Below are 24,523 nucleotides of genomic sequence, written 5' to 3'. Positions count from 1 at the left end.
TGTCTAGTCCTTTTAATTCAATCCATTATAATCTATTCAAGCATTAACTCGCTATTAATTGTTGGCAGTTGCTATGGAAATGGTCTAATTACATCTATAATGGTTAAATGGTAGTGACTAATTAAGTGGTTTTTAAATACAGTAGATTCTGATTAATTGGGAAGAGTACATTTTGGCTCAATTAAGTGGCTGCCCCAATTAACCAAAGTTTCTTGGAAATAGCTATAAAGGTATTAAAAAAAAGACAAACTATCATTTAACCAAGTAACAAATTATGTATTTAAATGAAATACAGAACAAATTAGAACACTACCAATACTACTACAGTACTATAAAATTATGTTAGTTCCTAATAGATTTCGATGAAGAAGTTCATCCACTGTATGCTGCCATGTTCTTTTGATTGACTATAAATGAACAAGATCAGCTAGTGCAGATAATGGACTGCCTTCATACAATGCTTTTGATGACTGCATCTTCCAAATCTTCATTTTCATTGTAACATTCAAAATGATTGTCAATACTTTCAAATCCTTTATAGTTCCTAACTTGTTGAAGTAGTGAAATAGTTTCATTTTCACCCCTAGCTGTTTTTGGCATTTCCAAGCCTGTATGCTTGAAACAGCAATGAGCAAAATAGCTCTGAATTGTCTTGCTGCTTACTTCGTGTCTACTAGCAGTGTCAAAAGTCACTTTTTTTAAAAACAGAAACACACGCAACTGACACTGTTTTAAAAACTGTTTGCTCTAAGCTCAGTTTTGGGCCTTAACGGGCACACAGGTACATATGACTGATGCTAGTTAGAAGCTGTCAGGCAACAGTCTACTGTTCAAATAAGGAAGCATAGTGTCCCAAATAAATGTAGGGAATCCCAGCTGTTTACTTGATTAGTTTTTGTTCTTTAAGAGTAAAGAGTTGTCCCAAATACACAGCTTTCCTATTAGCCGGTGGCCCAATTAACTAATCGTTTTTTTTTTACCCTGATAAAAAGTTAACTTTAAAAAAAGTCAATTTCAGTAAAGTATAGCAATTATTAAAAATAAATCTTGGATCTCTCTTATCATGTTAATACATCTCTGCCATAAAAGTCGATTAATGTTGAATTCTTGTTCATTTGGGTAAAGCACAAACATATTTTTTGTTTCTGTCAGGCAAGAATGCATTTAAGTGAGCATAATATATCTGGTAGCATGCCCACCAATGTCTTGAAGATGTTATTAATGCTCCAGTATTTTTCTGTTTTTTTTTAAAAATCAGCTAAAACCTTCAACTCAAAACAACGGAAACTTTGTGCAGTGTTAGAATCCAATTCATTGCATTGAGCAACTCCAAACCCTCGGGCCTCATAGCTCCAATGCAAGGGGCTAAGATGAATTAACTGATATAATTGAGTTCAATCGGGTACAAAGAGAATGATGGTGGATGGGGTCCTGGTACTTTGTAGTGAGGTTAAAAAAAATTGCTTCAACCTTTTATTCAGGTTTCTGAATGAGAATTGAAGTACTTGTCGACCACAAATTCTTCAAAGATTTCACCTAGTTTTTCTTGGATAATTATTAATTAGGTTGAAGGCCTCTGCAGTCAGAGATGAGAAATGAATAATACTTCTGTACATGTTGAACCAGTACAATAATTACACTTTCTTTTGACCTTCAAAGACAAGTGTGTATATTCCACACAAGGTGATTTACTGCCAATGGTATTTCCAAGACCTGTGGCTATGAGCAGTAAAATTAAGTGCCTTTGCCCAATGGGGAAGGTCAGCTGCTGTTGAAGTCTCGAAGTGCTGTGTTTCATCCTGACATTGTAACGTATCAAGGAGCGGAAGTCCACACTCATCGTTGCTGTGAATGATTACATTGATCCATTTCATAAAAGGTTTTGTGAGCAAATCTGAGCAAATGAACTTCCGAAGCTTTCACTCTCTCATCATACATTGTGAACTGCTTCTACTCTTCACTTCCAAGAGGAGTCTTACTTCTTTGTACCTTTCTTATTTAAAAACACCTCGATGTAATGTGTAGTTCTAATTGTTGTTGTGTAGGCTGCTCTCTTTCTCTCTTGGTTATATGAAAAAAATAACTGAGCAACAAATGTGGCTACTCATGTATGAAGTTGTGATCTTTTGCCTGGATCTGTGATTGGAATGGAAGAATTGAGCAGTTGGATCTGTGCATCAAGATGGGACTTTTTAAAAAAATAAATCTTTCTGCAGAAGACTACCCAAAAATATAATTCATGATTGATAATTTTGGGGTTTAATGTTATTTTAATATTCATATGGAAAAGCTGAGCAAACCCAGTGAAACCCTGGTAAGTCCGTCAGTTGTTTTAACTGCACTTTTTCATGAGGAATTTGCCCATTGTGAAATCGTGCTGTAATTTAGTGTCCAAGGTTATTGGTGCCAAAGTGATATTTGTATTTGAGATGGTCAGACTGCCAAACGCCTGTAGTTATAAATTCAGTCCAGAGCTCACACTTGCTGTAGAAATAACAAACATAAGCTGACACATCTGCTATCAAGAAACCACAACGGTTTTATAAGGATTTCTGGAAACTAACCAGGTGGACTGAGGAAATGTCAATATAATCTCCAATCAAGTCTGTGCAAAATGTCATTGTTATCATTGTAATTCTGTTCCCAGTGCCACATTACTGTTGCTAGATTACCTGCATCAGTTGACTTTGGCTTTGTTTCCTACTGTTGTGGATAAAACTTAAAGCATCTGCCAAAGTGAAATTTTGGACTCCTTTTAAGTTGGATACCTTTAAAGACTCTTGTTGGTCATGTAGCAAATCGCGCTTTGCTGTATCATTTTTAAAACTTTTCAGAAAGACATTCGCATATTATAGGAAAGTAACTCTTCTGAAGACGTTCATGGATCAGCTGGTTTTCTTTTTAAAATTAATCGTGCCCATTCTCATTTACACATGTTACATTCCATGGAATAAAGCCATATTTGTACAGCTGACCTGTTTAGGTATGTATATTTCTCTTAGGCCCTGATTATTTGTTGTGCTTTATTTAGCGATTTCTGCTGCAGCAGATCTTATGCAACCTCTTCTCCCCTCTTCTGCCATTTTAGTATGAGTGGCCACCGAATAGTGCCAAACTCGGCCATACATTTCTATGCTGCTACAAAGTATGCTGTAACTGCCCTCACTGAGGGTTTAAGGCAAGAGCTCCGAGAAAACAAGACGCACATAAGGGCTACGGTAAGAAGTTTAATGAACTGAGACATATTTCGATGGGTCATTGTGAAAGTGTTTAGTTTCAAAAGTGTTGCCATTTTATAGAAATGTAGATGGACTCTGAAATTGGCATTAGCACCTCCTAAGTAGAAGGGTGAAAAAGCAGCTAGGGCTGCATTTATTGTTTTCCACTGCCGAATCGTGAAGGATGGCTGTCAGGTGAAGACTGGATCGATTTTATACTGCGGTGCTCCATGTGGTTAAGACGTGCAGTGTGGATGTGTTCTAGTTTTCTCTCCTCGGATGCCACATAACATAGTGAGTATTTCCAACATGTTTTGGTTTGTATTTTAGACCTCCTTTCTTTATATGACTCATTTAGTTAAATGAGTCAGTATATTTAACAGGTCAGGTCGCTTTTTTGCAGTGATAAGTAAACACATTTAAGTTCACAGTTTATATACTCGTAGGAATTAAACTTGACCTCAAATCTTGTACAGCTAAACTATTCCATTAATGTTCTTGACATTTATTGAGATACTTCTGATGAAAGATCTGTGTTTATGGGGAGAAATAAAGATTAAATTTAGGTTAATGCACAGTAACATATTGGTTCTCAGTTTGTTCAAGTTCTGGGAAAAAGTACAGCAGTTGTTTGATCCGACATCTGCCAAGGACATACGGGATGAGTATGGGTAGGAATTAACATCTGGCAAAATTTCCAATTTGGTTTTGATGGAGGTGGTCAGTCATTTCTTGAGGTGTCAACCAACCTAAAAAGCTTTGATGCAGCTTCCTTCCATTATTGTGTTTTTTTTAAAGCCATATTTTCCAGGGCTTTGGTATTCAATAAGTTTCAATTCAATAAGAATATTTAATTTCAGAGAAATGTACACGATATACATCCCGAAATTCTTTTTCTTCGCAAACATCCACAAAAACAGAGGAGTGCCCCAAAGAATAAATGACAGTTAAAATGTTAGAACCCCAAAGCTCTCTCCCCCTCCCCAGCTTCCCCCTCACACATAAGCAGCAGCAAGGCAACGACCCCCCCACCAGCAAAAAAAGCATCGACCCTCTCCCCCCCCCCACTGAGCACTCAAGCGTGCAGCAAAGACACAGACTCGCAGTACCCCAAAGTACTTGTTCACTTGGTAATTCAACATACCACAGGCTCTCTCTGTTATCTTAATGAAGGCACTGAGTGTTGTATCTATCAGTCAGGTATAATTAGGTACTGCGTATAGTCCATGAGGAGCAAGATTGCTTTCTCCACGTCCACCAAGCTTGCTTGATTCCATTGCTGTGAATGGCTTGCCACTCATTTTGCTGTCAACGTTATCCCAGTCAATATTGAGCTCCTTTCAAATTCAAATGTGTAGCACGATTCAAAGGATTCAAATCCTCTCCTTTGCTTCCTGGTTTGCAGTACAATGCTGCAGGCCTGTCATTAATGAAGTGTGATACCTGGCCCAATAATTCAGAATGCGACCTGGTATAACCAGGTGGCCTGGAAATCCATACTACAGATCGCAGTGGGAAGCCTTTTTGCGTCACTTTCCAAAAGCTGCTCATATTTTAAGTGATGAATGTGGATTCTTGCTTGTGACTGCCAGCACGTTTTTAGGACAACTTCTTTAGGACACAAGGAGACAACTGCTAGTTGCAAGATCTTTTTCTTAAAAGCAAAGGGAAGTCTAGTGGTTACTTTGTTACAGCATCCACTTTGTTCTTGTAATAAAACCATATAACTGCTGGAAATATTTATTGGGTGAGGAAGCATTTTTTGATCTGATTCCAGTGCCATGAATCATCTTAGAATGTGAATGACTGTGTAAATAGAAGTTCTGTAATAACGTGGAGTTTAGAGCCAGATTTTAAAAAGCAAATGGGACCTATAGGGACTTTCTACAGAGCTAGAGATCTTTTGGGTTATAAAGCAATTGGCAGGGCCAATAAAAAGTTCAGTTTAAGTGGAGCAGCCATTGTAGGAGCTCCCATAGCATAAATGGGAAAAGGTTAGAGTGACGAGCTGAGGCTTTGCGCCAAGAAGTTTCGATAAGAAGAGACTGAGACTAGGATGAGTTTTCTGTCAAGTTTCTCTTTCCCTCCTTATTAGTACCTAGCTAGAATAGGAACAATGGATCTGCAGTTAGTGGTGTACTCCTCATGCAAGATGTGGGAGATCTGGGAGACCTCCAGTCTCATTGCTACATCTGCAAGAAGTATATCTAGGTGCAGCTCCTTACAGGCTGTGTTGGGGAACTAGAGCTGGATGACTGACCTCTGGCTCATTCTGGAGAAGGAGCAGTTGACTGATAGAAGCTACAGGGATATAGTCACGCATAAGTTGCAGGAGGCAGATAGCTCAGCAGAGTGAAAGGGAATAGCCAGACAGTGCTGAATAACCCTGGTCCATTCCCTTAAATAACAAGTATACCACTTTGGATGCTGTTGGGGATGGGGTGGGGGACAGCCTACCACTTGAAAGCCACAGTGGCCAGGCACTGAGTATGGCTTTGTGGCTCAAAAGGGTAGGGGAAAAGAGGAGAGCAGTGGTGATAGGAGATTCAATGGTTAGAACAGGTAGGAGATATTGTAGATGCAAAAAAGGCTCTCAAATGGTATTTTGCCTTCTGGGTGCCAGGGTCAGATTGAGTCCTCAGCATTCTTAAGAGGGAGGGGGAGCAGCCACAAATCGTGCTACGTATTGGTACCAACAACATAGGTAGAAATAGGGATGAGGTCCTGAGGAACAAATGTAGGAAGCTGAAAAGCAGGCCCTCAAGGGTGGTAATCTCTGGATTGCTGCTTGTGCCACGCACCAGTGAGGGTTAGAACTTGGCAGTTGAATGTGTGGCTGAAAAGTTGTGCATGGGGCATGGTTTCAGACTTGTGGATCTTTGAGGTCTCTTCTCGAGAAGGTATGACCTGTGCAAAAGGGACCAATATCCTTTCAGGTAGGTTTATTAGAGCTGTTGGGGAGGGCTAAGCCAGTCTGGCAGGAAGAGGGGAACATGAGTGAAAGGTCAGACGATGGAGCAGTTGGTGTAAAGGTTGATACAACATGTAGAGACTGTGGGGAAGGTTAGGCAGCAGATAGGGCAGAATTGCAGACAGTTAGATGGGTTGAAATGTGTCTATTTTAATGTGAGAAGTATCAGGAACAAGGCTGATGAACTTAGAGCAGGGGTTTGTGCATGGAACATTGTGGATGTTACAGAGTCTTGGCTGTCACAAGGGCAGGAATGCCTTTGTTCCAAGAGGGCAGGGAGGGAGGGAGGTAAAAGAGGTGGAGAAGTGGCAGTGCTAATCAGATGGTATTACAGCTGTGGAAAGGGGGGACATTGTGGGGGGATCATTTACCGAGTCAATGTGGGTGGAAGGTGGAAACAGAAAGAAAGCAATCACTCTATTTGGGAGTACTCTATAGAGTGCCCCCCCCCCCACAGCAGCAGACAGAGGTGCAGATTGGGAGGCATATTTTTGAAAGGTGCAAAAATAACAGGGTTGTTGTCATAGGTAATTTTAACTTTCGTAATATTGATTAGCACTTCCTTTGGACAGAATTTGTTAGGTGTGCTCAGGAAGGACTCCCGACACATATGTAGACAGGCCAACTCGAGGAAAGGCCATACTAGATCTAGTGCTAGGCTGTGAATTTGGTCAGGTGTCAGATCTCTTGGTGGGTGAGCATTTTGGAGACGGTGACAACACCTCCATGACCTTCAGCATTGCCCTGAACTGGAATAAGAGCAGACGGTATGGGGAAGTGTTTTTTTGGGGAGGGCAAATTATGCTATTCTGCAGGAATTTGGGAGCAGGTGTACTTGGGGAAATGCACAACGGAAATGTGGAAGTTGATCAGAGAGCACTTGCATGGTGTTCTAGATATTTTTGTCCCATTGAGGCAGATAAAGGATATTAAGGTGAAGGAATCATGATTGATGAGAGATATGGAACATCTCATCAAGAGGAAGAAAGAACCATACTTAAGGTGTAAGAAGCAAAGATTAGATAGGGCTTTAGAGAGTTACAAGGTGGCCAAGAATGAGCTTCAGAATGGATTTAGGAGAGGTAAAAGGGGTCATGGGAAAGTCATGTGAGTAGGATTAGGAAAACTTCAAGGCATTCTACATATACATGAGGAACAGGAGGATGACTAAATTGAAGGACGGACTGATTAGGGATAAAAGAGGAACATGTACCTGGAGATGGAGGAGATGGGGAGTATCCTATCTCCACAAAGTATCCTTCATGAATATTTTGCTTTTTAGTATTTATCAGCGAAATGGAGGTTGAGGTTGACTAATATGAGGGCAGATTTGAACAGGCCAATATACTGGAACATGTCAACATTAAAAGAAGAATTTCCTAGAACTTTTGAAGAACATTAAGATAAGTAAATTACTGTAGCCAGTTGGAATATACCCACATTACTACAGGAACAAGGGAAGATATTGGTAAAGATCTTTGCTCCTCACTGGCCATAGGAGAAGTACCGGAAGATTGGACTACACCAAATGTTATTCCTTTGTTCAAGAAAGATACTAGTGGAAATTATAGATCAGTGAATCTTATGTCAATGATGGACAAACCATTGGAGAGGATTCTCAGACAGGATATACAAGCATCTGGGGGAAGCTTAGTCTGAAAAGGGATAGCATAGGGAGCAAGTTGTGCCTCAAAAATCTGATGGAATTCTTCAAGGTAATGACAAAGCAAATGGTGGAAGGTAGAACTGTATGTGGTGTATACGGATTTTAGTAAGGTATTTGACAAGGTTCCCCATGGTAGACTCATTCAGAAAGTATGGGATGCAGGGAAACTTGGCTGTGTGGATTTAGAATTGGCTTGTCCATAGAAGGCAAGGGATGGTATAGATGTAGTAGTGTATCCTGCCTGGAGAGTGGTGACCAGTGGTGTTCCACAGAGATCTGTACTGGGACCCCTGCTCTTTCTGATTTTTTTTTATATCAGTGACTTGCATCAGAAAATGGAAAGGTTGGCTACTAAGTTTGCAGATGGCGCAAAAGTTGGTGGTATTTTGGTTGCCATTGGTTACAGTGGGACACTGATGCAGAGCTGGGCTGAGAAATGCTAGATGGAGTTCAATCCGGAGAAGTGTGAAGTGATACACCTAAGAATTCCAAGGAATAACAGCTTGTATTTTGACTGAAGGCATTGCATCCTTCAGGGATTTGATATTTATTCAACACTTTCATGTAATTATCCTTTACAGATTGTACCAAAACTACCCAGTTCCAAGGAAAGGTTAGCAACCTTTAATATTTACCCAGACTTCAGATTTCCATCAAACCGGTCTCCCACAATTCAAAACCCATTCTGTGATTTTGTTTGGAAGGTGGAACTGAAGGCGGAAGACAAGGTTATTAACAGTGTGTGAGAACAGAGGGATTTTGGAGTTCAAATTTATAGATACCTCAAAGTTACTGTGTAATTTCATAGGATGGTTAAGAAGGTATATGGTGTGTTGGCCTTCGATAGTTGGGGGATAGTTGGAAAGTAACAATGCAGCTCTGTAAAGCTCTGGTTAGCCCACACTTGGAGTATTGTGTTCATTTCTGGCCAGCTCATTATAAGAAGGATGTGGAAGCTCTAGAGAGGTTGCAGAGAATATTTACCAGTCAGATTTATTACATGCCATGCGTTACATTGCAACTGGAAAATTTTAAATTAAAGCTCTCTGCTCCCAGGGAGATTTACCAGGACGCTGCCTGAATTGGAGAGGATGTCTAATGAGGATAGTTTGCGTGAGCTAAGGCTTTTCTCCTTGGAGTGAAGGAGAATATTTAGTGACTTGATGGGGGTGTATAAGATGATATGAGACAGATAGATTGGACAACCAGCACCTTTACCCGAAGCCTGTGATGGCTAATTCACGAGGGCATAATTTTAAGGTTATTGGAGGAAAGTATAGCAGGGATGTTAGAGGTAGGATTTTTTTAAAAGACAGGATTAGAATTAGGTTTATTATCACTGACATGTACTGTGAAATTTGTTGTTTTGTGGCAGCATATGGTGCAGTACATAAAACTTAATATAAATTACAATAAGAACATATTTTTAAAAAGTGTAAAAAGAGAACAAAAATAGTGAAGTTAAAAAAAAGAGCACACATAGTGGTAGGTACACGGAAGATGCTCCCAAGGATGGTGGAAGAGGCAGATCCATTAGGGATATTTAAGAGACTTATGGGTACATGGATGAAAGGAAAATGAGGGCTATGTGGGAGGGAAGGGTTAGATTGTCCTTAGAGTAGGTTAAGAAGTCAGCACAAGATTGTGGGCCGAAGGCCCTGTACTGTACTGTTCTATGTTTTCTATGCTTTTCTATATTTAAACATCCTGCCTTTTTACAGTCTGTATCTCCAGGGCTGGTGGAAACAGAGTTTGCGTTCAGGCTTCATAACAATGACCCAGAAAAAGCTGCAGCGACGTATGAGAGCCTTAAGGTATGAAAGCCAAACTGCTTTGCAGACGGTTTTGCTAACTTCTTCTGACAGCTGTAAGTAATTGAAGCTTAAAATGCAGAATTTTAGTCCTGATGCAAGCCAAATGATAACCTGAAATTCTGGAGAGAAACGATATGAACTCAAGAAATATTTCTTAGACAGGTTTGTCACCTTAATTCTCCATTTCACTCCAGTATTAATCTCTTGTTTATAGCCTCTTAAACCGTTCCAACAAAGCTCTACATAACCTCAAGGAATAACAACGTGCACTCTGACTGAATGCATTGCATCCTTCAGGATATGATATTTAATTCAGTGTTTTCATGTAATTATCCTTTACAGATTGTATCAAAACTACCCAGTTCCAGGAAAGGTTAACAACCTTTAATATGTACTCAGATTTCCATCAAACTAATCTCCCACTCTCCAAAACCCATTTTGTGATTGTTTTTTTTCCTTCTTCTGTAGAATTCCCTTTGTTCTCTCTGCCTCCTCCCTCATCTGCAACTTATTTTCCTCAGCTGTGAAAGATTAATATTAATTATTTCTACTCACATTTGATGCCTGATTTGCATATTTATTGCAGCTTTTTGTTTGCAACTTCATCAGTCCTATTATCATATCAGCAACATTGAAGAGAAATGTCAACAAGGAATGGTTGCAATACATAGCATTGCAAGTTTTGAAGTGGCAGCTTGATGCACGCTCAAGGGAGAGAGGAATCGAGGGAAATAGGGCAAATTAGGGAGAGGTAGTCACAAGGCTTTCCTTTTAATTTTACCATTATGACTCTTTATCAGATATGGACCAAAACCCATCCATTGCATTCCAACACCATTGGCATGGCTCTCTCCTCCAGAGTATATCATTGCAAAATCATTCTTGTCAACTGTTCCAGCCTCTGTCCAACAGACTTCGCTTACTCCCATAATATCCAGCTTCATTCGCAATATCTCAAGAATTGCATTATCAAGCTTCCCCGCATGATACATTGTTCGAACATTCCATGTCCCTATCCGTAAGGTACTTCTCCTAGTTTTCAGTCTATCATTAGCCAGTGCCACACGTCCTTTTGGATTTGGTGTGCCACCTTCATTCCCAGCAGGCCTACAATTCCCAAGGTCATTATCTTCTTCCTTGAGGCTGTGTACAGCAGAATGGCTCGCAAGGGGCTCAGTTTCATCTGCAAAACGCGTGTCTCTTCTAACTAAGTGCATAGCATACGATTCGTAGGAGGGAGATACGTGGTGAGGCTTTAATCTCTTCCACAGAAGATGGCCGTTGGCTCACAAGGAGCTCATCCGCCCTTTGTCAGGTCTTGTTTTTTAGTCCTGCTGGGTGTCCACACACCCTCCTCACCAGTCTGCGTCCGGTGGGGGAGCCGGTTTAGTCGCCGACCACTCGACCATGAACATGTTGTACTGGATTACAGTAGCAGGGATGTGACGGTTGTTCACCCGCTCGGCTCCGTGGAGAGCCCCCACATCGATGGCGCCGGCGTTCTCTGTCGTGCGCCGGGTGCTTGCCTCCCGCTGAATCTCTCCGGTCCACTATCCGGTTCTCCCTCTCGCCCGGCTCCACACACCGAGTGATGGACACACTGTTGCAGGGCGGCGAGTCAAACCAGGAGTATGCATCAACAGGTGAGCATGAGGATGAAGAGGTGGAACTGTTTTATGTGGACGTAGAACCTGCTTTAAAAAATGCAAAGAGCTCTTTTGTACTTTTCGTTATGGGAGATCTGAATGCTAGAGTAGGCAACGTGAAATACAAGGATATCATTGGTCAGTATGGCTTAGATAAGGGAAATGAAAGAGGGGGAAGATTTATACAATGAGCTGATGGTAGTAAACACATGGTTCAAATTACCCAAACGAAAATTATACACTTTGAAGAATCCTGGGGATACTGGAAGGAGACAAATTGACTATATTGCAGTGAGGAAATGCTTCAGTATAAGTATTAGGATGGCTAAGACTTATCCGGGTGCCGATATAGGCTCAGATCACAACCTGGTGGTTGTGAGGGTGAAGATTGCACTAAAGACAAAGATTAAGGCTGCAACCAAGAAAGCCAGGCTGGATATTGACTTACTGAAGAAGAGCGAGTATAGTGAAAGATTTTCTGTGGCGGTACAAAATAGGTTTAAAGGACTGACAGTAGAAGACAGGGAGCAGACACCAGATAACATGTGGTCAAACCTGAAGGACTGTATGCAAATAGCAGCTGAAGAATGTCTCCCCAAAAGAAGGCGCGTAGCTAAACAAGCCTGGATGACGGAACACATTCTGAAGCTCATGGAAGAGAGAAGGAAGCACAAGAAGGACACATCTAGGTACAAGGAATTGGACCAACAAATGAGAGCAGAGTGTGCAAAAGCTAAAGAACAATGGTTTATCAAACGGTGTGAAAAGGTGGAGTCCATGGATATGTTGCATCATTCAAGAGACAGGCACAGGGAGATTGCAGAGATGACCAACAGGAACAAGAAACAATCAAGGACTGGCATTATTCAAGACAAGGATGGGAACATACTCTTTGAGAATGACAAGGTGGAAAGTAGATGGATGGAATACATTAGGGAATTGTACTATGATGCTAGAAATGATCAAGTGAGTGAGAAGAACAGGGAAGGTCAGAAAATTTTGGTAGCGGAAGTAAGAGCAGCCATTGGAAAGTTAAAAACTGGTAAAGCTTGTGGTGTAGATGGTTTAACAGCTGAAATGTTGAAATGCCTCGGCGACTCGGAGGTTGAGGAGATCACAAGGCTTTGCAATACCATCTACTCAACAAGAAAGTGGCCAACAGATTTTGTGGTGTCAGAGTTTGTCATGATCCCAAAGAAAAGTAAGAGCACGAAATGCTCGGACTTTAGAATTATAAGTCTTATATAAGTCATGCCTCCGAGATCTTGTTATTAATACTTCTAAGCAGAATAAAAAGGACAGTTCTTAATAAAATTATTGAGTGTCACAGCGGATTTATACTGGGTAAGGGTACCCGTGAAGGGAATTTCAATTTGCGAATGATTGTGGAACGAGGTCTAGAAGAAAAAAAAAAGTACATGTGCTTCCTGAATTACGAAAATGATTTTGACTGAGTCAGTCATGAACAGCTGGTCAATTGCCTGAACTCATTGGGGCTGGATGGAAAAGATATTTGGCTGATTGAGAGTCTGTACTGGCACCAGAAGGCAGTAATAAGAACTAGTGATGGGAATTCACCGGAAGTTGAGATCCAAAAAGGGGTTCACCAGGGCTGCGTTATCTCCCCTTTATTATTTAACATTTACTCAGAGGTAATCTTCAGGGTGTGAAACAATGAAGCTGGTGTCCAAATTGGTGGAGTGACAGTGGACAACTTGAGGTATGTAGATGATTCAGTGTTGTTAGTCGAGACTGAGGACGAGTTACTCAGATTAGCAGATAAGATAAATGCTGAAGGAGAACGATTTGGAATGAAAATAAATGCTGCAAAGACAAAGATGATGGTAGTATCACGGAAGAAAGAAGTCCCCAAAATCAGTATCAAAATTAAAGGTGTCGGCATAGAGCAAGTCAAGAAGTTTGTGTACTTGGGACAGATGGTCACAGAGGATGGGAAATGTGATACAGAAATTAGATGAAGAATTGAGATTGCAAGATTAATGTTCTGGAGCCTGAGTGACGTGCTGTTGGACTCTGGGCTGCCTTGTAGAATTTGGAAATGCTATGTCTGGAGCAGTCTGTTGTATGGAGTTGAATCGTGGACCTTATGCAAGGAAGCTCAACGACATCTGGAGGCATTTGAAATGTGGTGTTTAAGGAGAATGCAGAAAATTAAGGTCAGTAATATGGAAGTGTTGAAGGGAGTGAGGAGAGAAAAGGAGTTGCTGAAGAATGTGCAGAAAAGGAAGCTGGAATATGCCGGGCACTTGTTAAGAGGTGGTGGACTGCAGAAATTGTTATTGGAAGAGATGATAGAAGGAAGGAGGGAAAGAGGAAGGCAGCAAACCACTTGGTACGATAATGTGAGGCAATGGACTGGGTTGAGTTATGCTGAGGCCAGAAAAAGAGCGCAAGATCGAAGAAGATGGAGGTGCATAGCCGCCAACCCAGGATTCGGGACGGCACCCACTGACTGACTGACTGGCTGACCGAGTCACAAGGAGATGGAGGTTTCTGTGAAACATAAGTAATCGTTAAAACCAGTTGGATTGCTGATGAACTTTTTCTTGTCCCTTTATCAGTGCAAGTTAACTGGAATGTGACAAGCCTGGTCTTAAATCAAGTCACCACTTATAAGATAAATGATGATCATTATGTTATAAAAGGTCATTAGAGCATGTCCTGATCAGTTGCTGATAAGTCACGTACAAATGTTTCTAAACTTGTTCTGTAACTTCTCTTCACACATCAAGATAAACTCCCTCATTCCAGAAAGTTAGAAAAAGTTTATAGTGCACAACATGTGGACAGCCAAACAGAAATTATGTGGAAGTCCATCTTCTGTTGTACAAACCAATGTAGGAAACAGGTTTTCCACAAACTACTATCGCGAAAGAGTATGCAACTGGTTTGTTAGCAACATTGAGGTTATCAATATTTGTGCACTCAATTATTTTCTATAATGATTAGGATTCAGGAATTGTTGATTTTCATTTTTGGTGTTCACAGTAGACTGCAATTTTTTAAGCTATCACTCGGGTACCTGAGAAACAAGGTGACGTGCCATGGTGACTACCACCCGATGGTTCTGACATGCACCATCCTGAAGTGCTCTGAGAGTCTGGTCATGGCACACATTAACTGCAGCCTCCCAGCTAACTTTGACCCACAGCAATTCACCTACCACTTTAACAGGGCTACTATGGATGCTATCTCCCTTCCCTTATACTCATTTCTGGGGAATCAGGATAAACAACTGTTTATTGACTACAGCTCTGTCTTCAATGCTATAATTACAGTCAAACTCATCTCCAAACTTGTAAACCTAGGACTCCACATCTCCCTTTGCAACTGGATCCTTGCCTTTCTGGCCAACAGACTGCAATCAGCAAGGATCAGCAACACCTCTGCTATGATTATTCAGAATGCTGGTGCTCCATAAGGCTGCATCTTCAACACCCCCACCCCCAACTCTATACACTCACAACTGTATGGCCAGATTTTGATTTACTCCTTTCTACAAGCTTGCAAATGAATCCATCTTAGTCGATCATATCTCAAATAACAATGAGTTGGCATACAGGTAGGAGATAGAAACTAGTGATATGGTGCTATGGCAACAACATTTCTCTCAACGTCAGCTAGACAAAATAGCTGGTCTTTGACTTCAGGAAGTGGGACAGTGGCCATGCTCCAACTTAACTCAACAGTGCTGAGGTTGAGAGGGCTGGGAGTTTCAAGTTTTTTGGAGTGAACATCGCTAATAGCCTGTAAACACGAGGAATTCTGCAGATGCTGGAAATTCAAGCAACACACATCAAAGTTGCTGGTGAACGCAGCAGGCCAGGCAGCATCTCTAGGAAGAGGTACAGTTGACGTTTCCGGCCGGGACCCTTCATCAGGACTAACGAATACATTAGGGAATTGTACTATGATGCTAGAAATGATCAAGTGAGTGAGAAGAACAGGGAAGGTCAGAAAATTTTGGTAGCGGAAGTAAGAGCAGCCATTGGAAAGTTAAAAACTGGTAAAGCTTGTGGTGTAGATGGTTTAACAGCTGAAATGTTGAAATGCCTCGGCGACTCGGAGGTTGAGGAGATCACAAGGCTTTGCAATACCATCTACTCAACAAGAAAGTGGCCAACAGATTTTGTGGTGTCAGAGTTTGTCATGATCCCAAAGAAAAGTAAGAGCACGAAATGCTCGGACTTTAGAATTATAAGTCTTATATAAGTCATGCCTCCGAGATCTTGTTATTAATACTTCTAAGCAGAATAAAAAGGACAGTTCTTAATAAAATTATTGAGTGTCACAGCGGATTTATACTGGGTAAGGGTACCCGTGAAGGGAATTTCAATTTGCGAATGATTGTGGAACGAGGTCTAGAAGAAAAAAAAAAGTACATGTGCTTCCTGAATTACGAAAATGATTTTGACTGAGTCAGTCATGAACAGCTGGTCAATTGCCTGAACTCATTGGGGCTGGATGGAAAAGATATTTGGCTGATTGAGAGTCTGTACTGGCACCAGAAGGCAGTAATAAGAACTAGTGATGGGAATTCACCGGAAGTTGAGATCCAAAAAGGGGTTCACCAGGGCTGCGTTATCTCCCCTTTATTATTTAACATTTACTCAGAGGTAATCTTCAGGGTGTGAAACAATGAAGCTGGTGTCCAAATTGGTGGAGTGACAGTGAACAACTTGAGGTATGTAGATGATTCAGTGTTGTTAGTCGAGACTGAGGACGAGTTACTCAGATTAGCAGATAAGATAAATGCTGAAGGAGAACGATTTGGAATGAAAATAAATGCTGCAAAGACAAAGATGATGGTAGTATCACGGAAGAAAGAAGTCCCCAAAATCAGTATCAAAATTAAAGGTGTCGGCATAGAGCAAGTCAAGAAGTTTGTGTACTTGGGACAGATGGTCACAGAGGATGGGAAATGTGATACAGAAATTAGATGAAGAATTGAGATTGCAAGATTAATGTTCTGGAGCCTGAGTGACGTGCTGTTGGACTCTGGGCTGCCTTGTAGAATTTGGAAATGCTATGTCTGGAGCAGTCTGTTGTATGGAGTTGAATCGTGGACCTTATGCAAGGAAGCTCAACGACATCTGGAGGCATTTGAAATGTGGTGTTTAAGGAGAATGCAGAAAATTAAGGTCAGTAATATGGAAGTGTTGAAGGGAGTGAGGAGAGAAAAGGAGTTGCTGAAGAATGTGCAGAAAAGGAAGCTGGAATATGCCGGGCACTTGTTAAGAGGTGGTGGACTGCAGAAATTGTTATTGGAAGAGATGATAGAAGGAAGGAGGGAAAGAGGAAGGCAGCAAACCACTTGGTACGATAATGTGAGGCAATGGACTGGGTTGAGTTATGCTGAGGCCAGAAAAAGAGCGCAAGATCGAAGAAGATGGAGGTGCATAGCCGCCAACCCAGGATTCGGGACGGCACCCACTGACTGACTGACTGGCTGACCGAGTCACAAGGAGATGGAGGTTTCTGTGAAACATAAGTAATCGTTAAAACCAGTTGGATTGCTGATGAACTTTTTCTTGTCCCTTTATCAGTGCAAGTTAACTGGAATGTGACAAGCCTGGTCTTAAATCAAGTCACCACTTATAAGATAAATGATGATCATTATGTTATAAAAGGTCATTAGAGCATGTCCTGATCAGTTGCTGATAAGTCACGTACAAATGTTTCTAAACTTGTTCTGTAACTTCTCTTCACACATCAAGATAAACTCCCTCATTCCAGAAAGTTAGAAAAAGTTTATAGTGCACAACATGTGGACAGCCAAACAGAAATTATGTGGAAGTCCATCTTCTGTTGTACAAACCAATGTAGGAAACAGGTTTTCCACAAACTACTATCGCGAAAGAGTATGCAACTGGTTTGTTAGCAACATTGAGGTTATCAATATTTGTGCACTCAATTATTTTCTATAATGATTAGGATTCAGGAATTGTTGATTTTCATTTTTGGTGTTCACAGTAGACTGCAATTTTTTAAGCTATCACTCGGGTACCTGAGAAACAAGGTGACGTGCCATGGTGACTACCACCCGATGGTTCTGACATGCACCATCCTGAAGTGCTCTGAGAGTCTGGTCATGGCACACATTAACTGCAGCCTCCCAGCTAACTTTGACCCACAGCAATTCACCTACCACTTTAACAGGGCTACTATGGATGCTATCTCCCTTCCCTTATACTCATTTCTGGGGAATCAGGATAAACAACTGTTTATTGACTACAGCTCTGTCTTCAATGCTATAATTACAGTCAAACTCATCTCCAAACTTGTAAACCTAGGACTCCACATCTCCCTTTGCAACTGGATCCTTGCCTTTCTGGCCAACAGACTGCAATCAGCAAGGATCAGCAACACCTCTGCTATGATTATTCAGAATGCTGGTGCTCCATAAGGCTGCATCTTCAACACCCCCACCCCCAACTCTATACACTCACAACTGTATGGCCAGATTTTGATTTACTCCTTTCTACAAGCTTGCAAATGAATCCATCTTAGTGGATCATATCTCAAATAACAATGAGTTGGCATACAGGTAGGAGATAGAAACTAGTGATATGGTGCTATGGCAACAACATTTCTCTCAACGTCAGCTAGACAAAATAGCTGGTCTTTGACTTCAGGAAGTGGGACAGTGGCCATGCTCCAACTTAACTCAACAGTGCTGAGGTTGAGAGGGCTGGGAGTTTCAAGTTTTTTGGAGTGAACATCGCTAATAGCCTGTAAACACGAGGAATTCTGCAGATGCTGGAAATTCAAGCAACACACATCAAAGTTGCTGGTGAACGCAGCAGGCCAGGCAGCATCTCTAGGAAGAGGTACAGTCGACGTTTCCGGCCGGGACCCTTCATCAGGACTAACGAAGGGTCCAGGCCCGAAACGTCGACTGTGCCTCTTCCTAGAGATGCTGCCTGGCCTGCTGCGTTCACCAGCAACTTTGATGTGTGTTGCTAATAGCCTGTCCTGTCCAAGCATATAGATGCCATGGCTAAGAAAGCCCATCAGTATTTCTACTTCCTCAAGAGGCTAAAGAAGTTTGGCATGTCCCCTTTGACCCTCACAGGTTTGTAATACTGCACCATGGAAAGAATCCTGTCTGGATGCTTGGTATGGCAACTAGTCTGCCCTTGACCGCAAGAAACTGGGGAGAGTTGTGGATACCACTCAGCACATCACAGGGACCTGCCACTCTTCCATGGACTCTGATCCTACATCTTGCCTGACTAAAACAGTCAGCATAATCAAAGACCCCACCGCCCTGGACATTCTGCCTTCGCCCCTCTTCCATCAGGCAGAAGATACAAAAGCCTGGATCATGTATTACCAGGCTGAAGGACACATTCTGTCCCCTGTTATAAGACAATTGAATGGTTCCTTAGTACAATAATACAGATTTTGACTTTGCCATCATTATGACCTTACACCTTATTGTCAGCCTGCACTAACCTCTGTTTAACACTTCATTCTGCATTCTGGTTTTATTTTTACCTTGTACTACTTTACTGTTGTAGTGCATTGATCTTCATGGTATGAAAGACGTTTTTCATTGTATCTTGGTACATGTGACAATAATCAGTGAATTTATTATTAAATGGAAATTACGTGAAGTACCAATGGTTTTAGCAATGCTTAATCTCTAAATGAATGTGCAAATTTGTGTCACTTTGTGCTATTGGATATCAGGATGTTTGTAATGATCAAATTGTTATCTCTGATATGTGTGAGAGTCCTAGATGTTACAATATGGGCCCTCTTTATGAAAATTTAGAAGCTCCTATTGACAAATGACTATGTCTGGATTTCTGTATCAATAATTGCAATTCCCTGAAAAAGATAACTGTATAGTATTTCTTGTTTTTGGGTTTTATGTAGGCTATGTAAACTAAATTTCTCAAATAATTTTGAGTGCTTTATTTGCGATTGATCAACTAGAAGCACCTCCACAAAGATGATGCACATGATTTGGAGTCTCTTCTAATGTGCAGATTTGGGAGGAAGGTAGAGATGGAGAAATGCAAAGGATTTTTAAAGATGAGAAAGTATGAAGCCCTCCTTTGGTTAGGTTTGACTATGGGTGTTGAGTCCTAGCTATCTACATGATTCGCAAGCCAGGGCAGTATGATATGGAAAGCAAGCTGTTGCCCATGTAATCCAAAGGAATGGCAGAGACCGATAACAGTTTGGCACCAGTGGCATCGCAGGAGTTGCCGGTCTGTGTTGAACTCAGCACAAGAGTGCCTTCGGAGTGTGCCAGCTCAGGGTTTATCTTTGGGGTTTATTCCCGAAGCCTTCCCCATGAGTGGGTATGGCCACAAGGCAGCAGAGGTTTGAGATCAGAGTTTTCCTTCTCGGTGAGCTGCCAACCATGGCTGATGAGCCCATCTGCCCGAAGCGACCAGTTTTTAGGTGCCAGTAACCCACCTTTGCCCCTTCTCCTGTCAGTAGAAATTGTTCCAACGGGCTTAGTAGATAAGCCACACGTGGAGGCCAGGAGCTGGAGTTGGTTGTCAGAAACTATTTGAGACGCACGCCATTGAGGGCATTTAATACGTAGATTCAAAGTACATTTATTATCAGGGTATGTAAGCAGTATACAACCTTGAGATTCGTCTTCCCACAGACAGTCACGAAACAAATAAACACCATGGAACCCGTTCAAAGAAAACATCAAACACCCAACACAAAAAGAAAAGAACAAATTGCGCAGACGGCAAATAACGAGCAAAAAACACAGAATATAAAACCTCAAACCACAAAGTCTTTGAAACAGTCTTAAGAATGTTCAGTTTAATTCAGTTCAGTTTGGCACCTTGTCATTCAATGACCGCAGGCCGCAGAGCCAGTCTACTCCGATCAGGATCGCACAAAATAGCATTTAAAAAAGTAGTAATGAGAAACCAGAAGCACATCATAAAATGAACACAGAGTCAAATCCACAAACTCATCGATAAAACCTTGCCCGAGACCCAAGGCTCCAGCAGCATCAAGTGAGAGGGAGACCAATCGAGTGGTAGCACATTCTTCTGGGAGCAGAGAGCGAGAGACAGAGAGAGAAGAAAGAGGTCAAATGCAAGCCGACTGTGCTGAACACCCCATCACCTTCTGCTCTCATCCTCGTTGATTTCAATCTGCCTCGAAGCTTTGATTGGCGGGATTGGCGAAAAGTAGTCAATCTTGGGCTCGCATCCCGTCACCGGGTTCTTGGCATCCATGCTGCACACTTCTGCTCAAAACCTCACCGAGCTCCCTCAGAGATAGCAAAGCACCAGTTCGCTCAATCGGCCCGAAAACACATCATCAAAATGTAAATCAGAGGTTCCAATAGTAGCAGAATCATATTTGAAGGATGAGGTAAAAGTAGTAGTTTCCTGAACTGTGAAAGATGTCACATTTGGTCACATTGGCGCCATCGTCTTTGACACCCTAACACCACTTCTAAATTTGCTACAGTGGGAGTTTATCCCCACTATCGCCCCCAGCTATAACAACCTTAAGGAGCCAATGAGAGAGTATATTAGCATAATTCAATGAATTGAAAGAAAATTTAAGGCAAAGTTATGAGATAGTTGATGTCTGTCTATAACTCCAGTGCCATTTGAGAACAAGATGTGTCTTGGTTTGTTTCGCATGCAAGAATTAATTGTTCTGAATTGGCCGTGGGATTTCCAGGCTTGAGGAATGGCTAGAACTACTGTACAACCAATCTGCAAACTGGAAATCTGTGTTCCAGGGTCAGTTGTACCATGTGTATGGAAAAGTGAAGAATGGGAAATGGTTGACTATCTTTAAAAGTAGAAGGAAATGAGCATTGGAAAAACCCTTCAAACCACTTCTCAGCATCAAACAGCATTATTGGAATATGGCAAGTGGGATGGAAGGGTGAAGCCTAAAGCACTCATAGGACTAGAGGAAGTGAGTGAAGGCGGAAAGTTCAACAAACTATAGAAAGTGAACTTTCCTGCAGTAGCTGATGAAAATCATAAATGCTGTTTTGTCCCCGGGATATCACTGAGAGGGTGCAGAAGGCTTTCGGCCAGAAATTGATCCTTGAAAATCTAATGATGTAGGAAGAAAAGCTTTGGGGTCCCGCTTTCAATTTTGAAATCCTCTGTCTTATTCTTTGCAGTAACTGCATGTTAGCTTTGTTTCCTATCCAAGGATATTTGTGACCTTCTAAACACAAGTGCTTAGATTTTTCTATTTGCCAGCACCTTGCCCATTCACCCGAATTATCTATAGTCTCTTAGAGTCTCTGTGCCCTTACTTTCCCATCTTCCCAACAAAACTGGATGAAGGGAAACACAGCGACGTATCCAAATCATAACATTGTTTGTAAGCATCTGTGAGCCTAGCTGTAATCCTTGCAATACCCATTAATAGCAATCTGCTCACCTGAATTGACTTAAGTTTTATGTACTTATTCTCTATCCAATGTACAGAACCCCAATGCTGACCTCTATTTTCTGCACCGATGTTCCGCTTGGGAGTTCATTGGGAAGCAAGCTTTGGTGTTGCATGAATGTTTTGAAAACCTCAGTGTTATTCTCCTCCTTGAATGTAACCTGCTGCATACATTCTCAAAAATAAAGTGATAGTTTTTCTTAAAAACAAATAAGCTAACTATTCAATCAGACTTTCCCATCTGTTTTCCCTCTGGCTGCTATTTTTGCATCCCCTGTTTACCCAACTGTTTATATCATTTTAAAACACAATACAGCAATGTTACTGTACAGAGTAGACGCAAAAGGAAAATTTGTAGTCTCTGTTGTACAGCATCGGCTTTGATATTTCTTTTTTCTGTTTTTCCTCAGTGTCTGAAGGCAGAGGACTTGGCCAATGCAGTTGTTTACATCTTGAGCACGCCATCTCATGTTCAGGCAAGTGGCATAAAAAATGAAGGATATTTCATTACAGAACATCCATTTCCTTCCAGTGATTTAATCAATGTTCATTGATTCTTTTCAGCAGCAATTAAACTTGTATAGCGTTACTGTTAATGCAGATAATGCCCCAAGGTAACTCCCAGGAGATATCGCACTGAACAGTGAAGAAGTTGGAAAGTGAAAACACTTAGTTGAACTGATGAGGTTTAAACATGTTCTTAAGCCAACATGGCTTTGAAAGGGTTGTTTGAAGAATGGTGCTTTTGTGGCTGAAGAACTTAGTGATATTGGCTTACAAAGTTGAGGGGCAATGTGTCAGAGAAGAAAAAGTAGATAGCTATTTGCATCCATGGAGTATTCCATTGAAGATTACGGAAATGATGGGAAGCTGTTATTTAACGTGTGCTGTCTACATTCGAGTATAAGATTCTGTCATGGTAATTCACAAAGAGAAGTCTAAACCTGAGGATGGGCTTGTCGGCTACAGAATTATGAGGCTTTTGCTACCAACAGAATTGCTGCTACTGATTTACAAAGTGGTGCTTTGAGATCAAAACTAAGGGGTGATATGACATTCAAGCATTCAAAGAATTGTAAGCAAGAGTAGAGAAGCCATGAATTGAGATTAAGGGCGGGCCTTTGGAGGAAGTAGTTGATCATAATGGTTTTAATTGTCATTTTAAGTGGCTTTATATCATCACAATTATAAACCTTTTTTATATTTTTACATGGGCACAGAAAGAAGGCGTTATTTTATTCTGCATTTTTGTAATTAAGTAATCTTCTAGAGAAGAGAGTCATTGTTCCCATAGTGGCTCCTGATATACATGACAGTTTTCAGAGCTGTGCCTGATTACCCTTCTGTCCCTTACCTCATGACCAGGCCAGTAAAAGCTGTTTAGTGATCCTTTTATTCCTCTTCCACTTTGAAGAGTTTAAATTCCATCTTATTTTCTTACTGTTTCCTATTGCAGGAGTTAATTCTTAAGTGGAATCCACATAAGTATCTTACCAACTTGACAGGTGATCTTCACTTTGAAGGGACCTCCAGGGAACACAGCTCTTCAATACTATGCAGCTGTAGTAACCATCAAAGTTGATGGAAGCAGTGTTATTTAAGAAATCCTCAAAAACACTTTATCCTTAAGCAGTGGAACTCACAATTATACATGTTAAAATCACTATAGTCCATAAATGATACAGTATAAACAACATTTAAACTGAGATAAATCTGATTTTTGCAAACAAATTGGAAAGGACAGTCAATGTTAATAGCAGTGAACTTTCAATGTGGCACATGATTGCCAAACATATAGTTGCAAGAAAAAGTTTGTGAACTCTTTGTAACTACCTGGTTTTCTGCATTAATTACTCATAAAGTATGGTCTGATCTTCATCTAAATCACAATAATAGAAACACAGTCTGCCTAAACTAATAACACACAGTTGTACTACTTGTCATCAATACTGATTACACCATCTAAACAACTGAGGTTCAAAATAGTATGTGAACCTCCAGGGTAATGGTTTCTATAAAAGCTGTTTGGAGTCAGGTGTTCCAATCAATTAAATGAGATTGAAGGTGTGGGTAGTAGAGGTGCCCTGCTCTATTTAAAAAAAAACACACACACACACACGTCAGGTTTGTGACACAGCCTGCTCTTCTCAAGAAAGACCTGTTTATGTGCACCATGCCTCGATCGAAACAACTTTCAGAGGACCTTAGAAGAAGAATAGTAGAGATACATGAAGCTGGACAAGGCTACAAAAGCATTTCTAAAGACCTGAGTGTTCATCAGTCCACAGTAAGAGAAATTGTCTACAAATAGAGGGAATTCAGTACTGTTGTCTAGGAGTGGGCATCCTGCAAAGATCATACCAAGAGCACAACGTGCATTGTTGAAGGAGGTTAAAAAGAACCCAAGGGTAACAGCAAATGACCTGCAGAAATCTTTAGTTTAGGCAGATTGTGTTTATCTATTATTGTGACAGATAAAAATCAGACCACATTTTGAGTAATTAATGCAGAAAACCAGGTAATTGTAAAGGATTCACAAGCGTTTTCTTGCGACTGTAGGTAAGGGTGTACTACAGTTTATATAAAAATAACGATTTATTTGGAAACTAAGAATACAATAGGGTAGAAGATCAAAGGAGTTTGAATATCTGAATTCACAAATCAAAGTCATATATTTGAATAAAACCACAACAAGAGCATGCCAAGCACTCAACTTTATTTAGTCATAATTGTATAACAGAAACAAGCCTCAGCCCACCATCATGCCTTTCTAT

General features: G+C 41.0%; 1 protein-coding gene across 3 annotated transcripts in view; it reads left to right on the top strand.

The window, feature by feature from the left end:
- The window catches only part of dhrs11a (dehydrogenase/reductase 11a), a 133,708-nt gene that overhangs the window by 67,729 nt on the left and 41,456 nt on the right, over positions 1 to 24,523 (top strand). Inside the window, exons 4-6 of one of the 3 annotated variants that reach the window (XM_063031316.1) lie at positions 3,089 to 3,218; positions 9,577 to 9,669; positions 22,160 to 22,225. The exons of the other annotated variants lie outside the window; for them this stretch is intronic. Of the exons in view, the coding sequence (XP_062887386.1) occupies positions 3,089 to 3,218; positions 9,577 to 9,669; positions 22,160 to 22,225 (289 nt within the window). The remainder of the gene's footprint in view (positions 1 to 3,088; positions 3,219 to 9,576; positions 9,670 to 22,159; positions 22,226 to 24,523) is intronic. 3 annotated transcript variants of the gene reach the window in all.

The sequence above is a fragment of the Mobula hypostoma genome, chromosome 23, assembly GCF_963921235.1.
Source record: "Mobula hypostoma chromosome 23, sMobHyp1.1, whole genome shotgun sequence".
Lineage (NCBI taxonomy): Eukaryota > Metazoa > Chordata > Chondrichthyes > Myliobatiformes > Myliobatidae > Mobula > Mobula hypostoma.
The sequence above is the reverse complement of the archived record's forward strand: the minus strand, read 5'-3'. Positions and strand labels throughout refer to the sequence as shown.